We start from the raw sequence: 10,220 nt of genomic DNA, 5'->3' as shown, positions 1-10,220 counted from the left end.
AGACATTACTTTGCCAACAAAGGTCTGTCTAGTCAAGGCTATCGTTTTTCCTGTGGTCATGTATGGATGTGAGAGTTGGACTGTGAAGAAAGCTGAGCGCCAGAGAATTGATGCTTTTGAACTGTGGTGTTGGAGAAGACTCTTGAGAGTCCCTTGGACTGCAAGGAGATCCAACCAGTCCATTCTAAAGGAGATCAGTCCTGGGTGTTCTTTAGAAGGACTGATGCTAAAGCTGAAACTCCAGTCCTTTGGCCACCTCACGCGAAGCGTTGACTCATTGGAAAAGACTCTGATGCTGGGAGGGATTGGGGGCAGGAGGAGAAGGGGATGACAGAGGATGAGATGGCTGGATGGCATCACTGACTCGATGGACGTGAGTCTGAGTGAACTCCGGGACTTGGTGATGGACAGGGAGGCCTGGCGTCCTGCAGTTCATGGGGTTGCAAAGAGTCGGACATGACTGAGCGACTGAACTGAACTGAACTAAGGTAGTAGATAAAACTGAACTGACCTCTGCAAGATAAGTTGGATTTGAAGATGAGGGGGGAAATTTTAAAGCCTCACCTTTGATAATAATAATTCAGTCAGTCAGGATTTCCCTTGGTAGATACTTCAGAGACCTTGTTTTGAAGAATGACAGCAAGTGCTCCTCAAAATAAATAAATAAGCAAAGAAGTAAACATTCTGTCAACAATAAGTTTGGAAAGCAGGTTGAAGTTTTTAAAAGTTGCTCAGCCCTTAAGATACCACTGTGCCTCATTTCCTACATGTATTGAGCCATTGAACTTTGGTCTTAAGGAGAATTTTATAGAAATACTGTTCTCCAAAAACCTGCTGGGAAGCACTGGACCACAAAGTGTGTAGGCTTATGCTTAAGAAAGTTCATGGTTTTGGGTGGGCAAAGCGGAGTTTACTGAAGACTGAAATTGGGAACAGTGAAATGCACGTTTGTAGTTGGTAGCATTGGCAGGTAGAAGTGTTTGAAGCCAGAGGAGCTCTTGTAGCCGACTCATCAGGAAGAAGAGGCAGTGACAAGAGTGAGGTTTTGAAGATTAGGATGAAATGAGGGAATGGTTTCAGACAGGAAAATTGCCTAGGACAGGAAGCTGATAAAGACGGGAATGATAAAGATGCCTGGGAAATAAGACGAGGAAGCGTGAACCTGAGAAACATTTTGAGGAAAGGAATTATGGGGTTTGGTAATAGATTGGAGTAAAAGAAGGGAAGGGCAAAGATAACAATAGAATTTCTGGCTTGGGAGAGCAAGAAAGGGACACAGAAGAATGAAACCAAGACCCTAACAGTGTTATGGCTAAAGCTCTTCCCTACTCCCTGCTGGATTTCTAGAAAACAGAATATTACTCTGTCGGAAAGTACAGTAGGATCCCTTCAAGTGTTTTCAGTTAAATGGCATGAGACTAAACAATTTTGAGAAGTTTTAAACACAGATCTAAAATACTATGTCCATAATGTCATGTCCAGTCTTCGAGTAGCCAAAATACAAGCTCCAGATTTATAATTAAGAAGTATGCTAACATTGCTCAACAAAACAGCTCCCAGGTCACCATCATTATAACGCCTTACACAAAATCTGGCATTTACAGTTTCTGTATTCAGCAGCAAGTTGCTGCTGCTGCTAAGTCGCTTCAGTCGTGTCCAACTCTGTGCAACACCATAGACAGCAGCCCACCAGGCTCCCCCGTCCCTGGGATTCTCCAGGCAAGAATACTGGAGTGGGTTACCATTTCCTTCTCCAATGCACGAAAGTGAAGAGTGAAAGTGAAGTCACTCAGTTGTGCCGGACTCTTTGCGACCCCATGGACTGCAGCCTACCAGGCTCCTCCATCCACGGGATTTTCCAGGCAAGAGTACTGGAGTGGGTTGCCATTGCCTTCTCTGCAGCAGCAAGCTAGAAATCACAATTCTAAGCAGAAAATGGTTTTAGATCTCTTTGCTTTCTTTCCAAATGCGTTCGTGCCAAGGGCTCTGATCACGACACACTTGGTGTTACAAAGGGAAAAAAGTACTGTTTCGTTTTTCAAGGCGCGCTTTTTCTCTCTGTTTTAAAAAACCCGCCTGCTTGCTTTCTTCCAGGTGACGTTTACAAAGAGGAAATTTGGGTTGATGAAGAAGGCATACGAGCTGAGCGTGCTGTGTGACTGTGAGATTGCGCTGATCATTTTCAACAGCACCAACAAGCTGTTCCAGTACGCCAGCACGGACATGGACAAGGTGCTGCTCAAGTACACCGAGTACAACGAGCCGCACGAGAGCCGGACGAACTCAGACATCGTGGAGGTGAGCGCGCATGCGTGCCTGATGAACCCCAAACTTAGGCAGAGCCGCTTGGTTCAGCCCTTCCCTCGTCTCTTCCCTGCCTCCACACAAGCACAACTTCCTTTTCCTAAAATGTTTATATGCCCGCAGGTGTCCCCAGAGTTATTGCCCCGGTTATTACTCCACCCTCTCTCTCTCTATCTCAAAATGCGAAGTGAGCGTGGCCTGGTAGTAGGGACTCCGTGAATCTGCTCCTTGCTAGGAATCAGGCATCTTGTCAAATTATTAATCTCATCCTTCTTGAGCCGTCCTTGTCCACCCCAGTGTCAGGCCACCAGAAATGGGACGTGTGGCTACGGGGACAGCTCACCCACATTTTAGGTGACTTCTCATGATCTCTTTGAAGTATATACTGAAGTATATAGTACTCATGGTTTCTTTTAAGTATATGCTTTGGCAGCATAGTCAAAGAAAAAAATTAAAGTGAGCTCACCGTAACTTTTCATTTGTTTTTCACTTTATGTCTCTTCTAATTCATTCATCCTAATGTATTCTTGCTGAAAGAGTAAAGACAGTTATTCTCCCAGAAGTGTTTTTTCCCCCAAATCATATAATTTAATATAGCGCTATTGATACACGTGGAATCAGAAATCTGATGAAAATTAATTTCTAAATGTCACTTCGTATTTTATCAAAGTTAGATTTAAAACATGGTTCCATTGTGCCAAAAATAAGTAAGCACCATGTTGAAACTCAAAAATATTTTTTATCTCTTACCATAAGTAACATTGCCATACAATTTTAAGTGTTTCCCACATGTATCCTATTTAAATGTTATTGCCTTATAGTACCCTTTGTAAGCAATGAATACTAAATCAAAAGGGAAGAGGTATAATGAAGTATGTATCCCCATTATTCAGAGATAAGATGTCCCCATCTATTTTATCCACCTGTCTTTCTCCTCATGGTTTCCTTGATTATGACTGCTTTTCCACAATTAAGAGAAAATAAATGTTTCAGAAGTATGTATTCAGAATCAGTCTACCAGAATACAAGTTATTCTTGCCATTGCTATAAGTGGTTCTATATTATGAAAAAATGTAGTTCTAATCCTGATCAAATTAATCTGCCTCTTACATCCATCTTCTCTTTACCTGTTATAATTGTCTAAGATTAATTCTCATTTCTTTACTTTTACTTGAAAGTTTTTAAATATTTTTTTGATTTTTTGCCTAATAAGACTAAGCAAATAATTTCAGAGAAACAAAAGTAGATGATAAGTAGACCTAATATGTGTATTTTAAGATACTTTCAGATTTGCATTACTACACATTTAGTGTTTCACTGACCAATGATTTTAATTGTGGGCTTGCCTTGATCTTGAAATTTAAGATCATTTATAAAATTTACCTAGTATGTATTTCAGATAGCATTTTATTCATGCACAGATATAAATGTGAAAATACATAAATATTAACAGTTGTCAAACCTCATAAGTGTTTTCACATGTGAAAGTGCTTTCACAGGCATGCTTGTATACATTCACACACAGTAAACGTGAGTTCTGAAGACAGAACTCTATACTCAAAACTCCACTTCATTACCAAAATCATTACAATGAACATTGCAGAGCAACAACAAAAAATTGAATTGGAATTTGTCATCAAACTTGAACGGCTCCTGTCCTTCATATGGTGGGAAATGAGTTGAACTGTATTAATCTAGGTGAAAATTTGACTTTTTAGATTTGTTTTCTTAGGAGTTAAAAAATCTATAAAATTATCTTCTATGGGCTTTGCTCAGGAATATACTCTGTGGTTTAAAGGAGAGTTAAAACTTCACATACTCTAGAGATTTTCATATTCTGGGACAGATGGGGGTCTCACCCAGACTTCTTCATGGTCATAAGAAGAACACTGAGTTGAAAGTCAAAGGGCTTGCACTGGAGCCCGTGCCTTGCACAGTCTTCCTGGGTGACAGACTGGCTACTTCTCAGGTCTGAAGTTTTCTCTTCTCAAAAAAGAGGACAGTGAATTTGCAAGTTTTGTACAATGTAATTCTTTAAAAAGCAAAAATAGAGTAGCAATTCCATCATTATGTTGCCCTTAACATCAATAGATTAAAGTTCTGAATCTCTCAAAAAGACATTCTGAGGCTCCTAGATCAAAACTAGAGATGCTTTGATTCTCTGAAAATCACATATAAGTCTATCATGATTCGAGACTGGCCTGCTCTACTACCTTAATCACAACAGGCTTCACCATTTGGCTTTCCCACACTGCAGTAATAACTGAGATGATGGAGAAAGTGGGATCCCTAAGCTTGACAAAGTTTGTGCCAGAAAAATACAGAGAGTACTTTTCAAAGTGCATTTCACTGAAGTCAGTGTGCCTGAGATCCTTGGTGAAGAAGAAGGGATCTCGGTGGGAAGCTGTGTTTGTAATAAGTTTCCCAAAGTAATTCTTACACACACGAAGTTTGAAGACCTCTGCAAGACGAAGACATAAATTGTGTTGCAGGCTAAGAACCTGTGATGCATCAGGGACTTGAGAAATCTATTCTTAGAATAGATCTAACACAAAGTTGAAAGTTAGGATAGTTTACTACTCCTGGGTAAAATTTTAAATCCTATTTATTTTAAATTAATGGAATACACTTAACTGAGAAAGTTTAATGAGGAGCATAATATGTTTCATGAAGGGTCATTAGTTTTATATTTCCCATTTGGACCATTACCCCTCTCCCTTAACCCTCTGAAAACAGTTTACTCACAAGAAGAAAAAAGATTGGTGAAGAGAGAGGAATAACACGATTCCCAGTATTCAGCCTGAAATACAAATTTCTGGGCCATACCAGAGTAGTGTTACAGGGTCATAGGAAATTGTGCAGCGCGTGGGTGTTGAAAGAGATTCCTTCTTTTAGCAAAAAAGCTCTTTGTAATTATCATGTCTTTGCTTGATAATTAGCACTACAGTTACAATGACACAAAGACTTACAAAGACTTAATAGACAGACTGGGATCTGGGTTTTTTTATTATTATATTATAATGCAGCTTGAATATCTGTTTAGATACAATATATAAATATGCCAGATTTTGTAAATGTGTTAAGTTTTTAATCCACTGGTTAGGGAAAAAAAAACAATCATTGTATTAAAAATGCCTCCTTTGAAGAAAGCCCATCTTATTTAACTCTATGGTAAGTACACTAGGTATTTGCCCAAAATGGTAGCTTGTGAGGCTGTGGAAATTCAGTGGAGGCTCTGATGGTATTCAGAAACGGCTTCCTTCATCCTCATGTGCCTGTCTAGCGCACTCCGAGTTCTCTTGGCTGCCTTCCGACTCCCACAGTTGATGCTGGGGAAGGAGACGTGGGGCTGAGCACTTCAGGATGAACTGAAGATCTCAGGTCCCAGGGGACATGCTGTAAGCCTGTAGAGCCATTTCTTCACTCAACAAGGATTTAGCAGGCACCGGCTTACGTTCAGCACCGCTCAAGGACTTCTGAACCAGGAGACAGGCATTCGTGTTAAGGATATGAAACAGACAAAAATTAGCTTGGGAACAGTCAGAGGGCAAAGGAGCAATAATCTCATTAAAGTAATACAAACTGCTGAAAGGAAGGCTTCAGCTAAACAGTTCAACAAAACTTCAGACAGGTCGCTGATCACCAGATCATTCCAGGTGATCCTTGGAGAGACAGAAGTCCAGACAGGTTACCTCATATCCAGCGCATGTTTTCTAACCACAAAACCCACTTGGGAGCATCACTTAGCACCTGGCCAGGAGGGAACCTCTCACCCCTCAGTGACTCAGTAATTCTGTTTGAGCTGCTCATCTAGTCTGGGCTGGTGACTAAGTGACTCTGTGTGGCCATGGGATAAAACATAAGAACCCGTGCCGCTCTCTGGGAAATCAAAAAGATGGATGTAACCCCTGCAGAAAGAACCTCTGATTCACAGCTGTCTCAGGAGAAGATTACTGGCTTTTCTTTTTGAGGTGCAAGGATGAGAAGAAGAGAGTGTGTGTGGGTGAGAGAGGGAGCATGTGAGTGAGGTGGGCAAAAAGAAAGGGGAGAATGAGAGGTGATATTTACATGAAATTTTATTTTCTGTTACCTGATTCCTGTTTTTGGATTTAAAGACTGTTCTAGCAAAATGTCTCCTTGCACAGTAATAATTAAGGCCTGAATTGGGTCTGCAAAGGCCTTAAAATAGCTAATACGCTTTAGTATTCCTCAGTGCTCCTGGAGGTTATCAGTAAGTTAACTTCCTTTACATAGTTGGTAAAAATTAAGAACAATTTTTGTTGAAAAGCAAATTCAGCCAATAGTGGAACTGGACTTTACAAATTCTGTATTACAAAAGTCAGGAGTAGATATAAAATATCAAAATATGTCTGTTTTACATGAGTTTTCCTTATATAACCCAAATAGGTTTCAATTTTATGCTTATAAAAATATAGATACATGAAAGTATATATGCTTTATATGTGTATGTTACACATACTTTTTCTAAAAGAAAAAGAACATTCACTTATATGTTTGATCATTTGCTTAATTTTCATTCTTTCATGCATTCACTGAACAAAGATTGGCTGAATTCCTGCCATGTGCTATGTGCCATGGAATGCATGGAGATACGAACGTAACCAAGGTCCCTCAAGGTCTCTTGGTCAAGATTGCTCACAAGGTCATGTGTGATCTAGCCTCTGTAATTCTCTTCTTCTCTAGCCTCACCTTTTGTTATTTCCCTCAGCCACCCCCTCACCCAGTTCCCATCCTATACTCAAGCCATCTAAAGATGCTTACATCCTTCAGCTTCTCCAAGCCCCTGTTTGTTTTGTCTTCAACATTCCTTACTCAGCCTTTGCTTGGCTTTTATTAATCCCTCATTCAAGTCAGGCCCCAGTTTATACTTTTGGAAATATCCTGGAGATGCTCTGTAACTTATGTTTATTGTCTTTCCTATATTATAATATAGGACTCTAATATGTTCTGTTTTCTCTATCATCAAAGCACTGTTGAAGCTATTGTCCAATTTCTTGTTCCACACTAGATTTTTTAACTTCTGGAAGGCAGGGCCAGTGCACATTTTGTTTTCCATCACATCTCCAGGGCTTAATGTGAGGTTGAGAGAGTGTTAGGCCATCAGAATACATCTGTAGAAAAAATAAACAGGGGAACAGTTATAATAAGATATAGCCATGGGATTGTCATATAGCATAATGTTACTCGTTTAAAGTATAAAAATGTTTTTATAGCTCCAATGAAACAGTTCACTAAAATTTTATAAATTTCATCAAAGCACTATCAAAAACTACAGTGATCTAGGTTGTACCATCTAATACAGTAGCTACCGGCCACATGTGGCTAGTGACTGGCAGATGGGACAAGGGAAGATGGAGACTACATGGATATCCAAAAAGTTCGTGAGACAGCACTGGTCTAGACTGAAATCTGAAAAAGGAGGCATTTCAACTAATTGTGTTTTCAAATCAACACCAGGATTAATTCTTCAGTGTGAAATTAGAACAGTGCATTTCAGAGGTGAAGAACTGTGTAGCCTTGAGATTTTAGAATCCAAAGCATAAATGTTCACTTTGAGAGACACCAGTCTGGAATTACACACTCATCGTAAAACTGAAAGCACATTTTGCCCCCACACCAGTAACCACAGAGTCAATCAGTAAGCTTACCGTCTGGTTCGAAAGTTCTTTTGAGTTGTCCAGGCTGACAGGGAGCACTAGCCACGTGAACGAGGTAACGTGTGCTGTTTTTTTAAATGTGAAGCTTGTGAACGGAAGGATGGTAGGTCTTCCTTGTTACTATTTTAAACTTACTTGAAGCAGCAAAGGCTAGTATTTAACTTTATAATTAGTAATTAATTTCTTCAGAAAAGCAGTTTTTTCCCAGAAACTTAGAGAAGTAATATTCTTGAGCTACATTAAAAATTCTTCTTAGATTACTGTGAATTATAATTAAAATAGTTCTTACTGCGAGTAGCTCAGTAATTCTGCCTTGTCCTCTGTTAAACTAAATATATAATTGCTTTTAGATAGATAGTATTGAAAATTGAAGGATTAGTATATTCCATAAAGATTTAAACCTTCAGTGTTGAGGCTTCTAAGGAAAACAAGAAAAAAGTTATTTTGTTAAAAACAGTAAAAGAAAAGGTTTTGCATATTTCTCCTAAGTTGTAATGTTTGTTTTTGTTTATATATCTTTAAAAGACTTTTGTTTGTCTCTGTAAATCAAATTTATATTTGTTCCCCAAAGTCTAAAAGAAACAGGTCTAAAATATATTCATATTTCTCATCAATCCACAATGAATTTCTGTATGTCAAATTTGAAAATCCATTCCTTTTTAAAAATAATGCACTTGCTTAATTTGCATATATTTTATAAACATGAAAAGCTGCTTCACATGTCATTTATTAAGAAAATCACTGTTGAACAAATAAAGTGCATGTTAGATTACTCAAGTTATATGCACGAAGCAATAACACATTACCTCTCATCTCTCTCGTTACACAGCTCTAATGGCTTAGTACTAACAGAGTCAACAGAAAAGTATATAATAATAGTAGGAGCAGAAAAGACAATAGGTTTCAAAATACAGCCTTTTGTCAGTAGTGAAACTGCTTTATAATTATTAACCATCACCATTTTATCGTTATTATTTTACATGAATCATCTTGAATTGGAACAAACCAAAGTCCTCATGGTTTTTTTCCTTCAATATCTGAAAGTGAAAGGGGAAACATACTTAGCCTGAATCATCATTATCAATATTTAATGACATTTACAGAGTTCACGACACCTACAACTTGGTGTTGGACTGCACATTTGAACCAAATGTTGCATTCTAGCCATTGACAGTCCTTAGGTAAAGGTAACATTATTTGGTTTTAAAACATATCAAATAAGATATCAAAGAGTGGAATATCCTTATTTCCTTAGGGTTGGTACTAAGTATATGGCTATGAAATACTCAAAAGTGAAGCTTTAGGAACAATTTCAGAGTCCTGCCTAGAGTCAGAATAAAAGATGATGAGTCTTTAATCAAAGGATGTTTATTATTTCAACTGCCTCACTGCATTTTTAAGAATTATTATGAACCTACTTCCTCTCTGTGAAGGACATGATGATGTTTTATTTATAACTTCAACTGCCAGCTCAATGTATGGCATATTGTAGACATTTAATAAATATTATATAGATGTACATATATATGAGGCTTTCTGGGTGGCTCAGTGTTAAAGAATCTGCCTGTCAATACAGGAGATGCAGGAGACATGGGTTTAATCCCTAGGTCAGGAAGATCCCCTGGAGAAGGAAATGGCACATCGCTCCAGTATTTTTGTCTGGAAAATTCCATTGACAAAGGAGCCTGGTGGGCTACAGTCCATAGGGTCACAAAGAGTGGGCCACAACTGAGCGACTGAGCATGTATGCACAGATATATGTACATATATGTATGCGTATATACAGATACATCTATACCTGTGTATATATACTTATGTATATATATAAAATATATATATATAAACAACTTACTGATGATCATTATGGTATAGATATTAAAAGTTACCAAATTTTCTTCATTGAAGTCAGATATGTTCTAATAATAATAAAAGGTGAGACTTTTTCAAGAGAACCAGAGATAGATAAAGGCTGTTGCTTCCCTCATGGCTCAGTTGGTAAAGAATCTGCCTGCAATGCAGGAGACCCCAGTTCGATTCCTGGGTCAGGAAGATCCACTGGAGAAGGGATAGGCTATCCACTCCAGTATTCTTGGGCTTCCCTTGTGGCTCAGCTGGTAAAGAATCCACCTGTAATGCGGAAGACCTGGGTTCGATCCCTGGGTTGGGACAATCCCCTGGAGAAGGGAAAGGCTACCCACTCCAGTATTCTTGGGCTTCCCTTGTGGCTCAGCTGGTAAA

The 10,220-nt window shown here is 38.8% G+C and overlaps 1 protein-coding gene across 6 annotated transcripts in view; it reads left to right on the top strand.

Annotated features, from left to right (window-relative positions):
* MEF2C (myocyte enhancer factor 2C) overlaps positions 1–10,220 on the top strand; it is a 180,480-nt gene that overhangs the window by 94,631 nt on the left and 75,629 nt on the right. For all 6 annotated transcript variants that reach the window (XM_010831904.1, XM_010831903.1, XM_010831905.1 and 3 more), the window contains one exon: positions 2,095–2,298. In XM_010831904.1, coding sequence (XP_010830206.1) covers positions 2,095–2,298 — 204 coding nt within the window. The remainder of the gene's footprint in view (positions 1–2,094; positions 2,299–10,220) is intronic.

The sequence above is a fragment of the Bison bison genome, unplaced genomic scaffold (genome assembly GCF_000754665.1).
Source record: "Bison bison bison isolate TAMUID 2011002044 unplaced genomic scaffold, Bison_UMD1.0 scf7180017864533, whole genome shotgun sequence".
In the NCBI taxonomy this organism is placed as follows: Eukaryota; Metazoa; Chordata; class Mammalia; order Artiodactyla; family Bovidae; genus Bison; species Bison bison.
The sequence above is the reverse complement of the archived record's forward strand: the minus strand, read 5'-3'. Positions and strand labels throughout refer to the sequence as shown.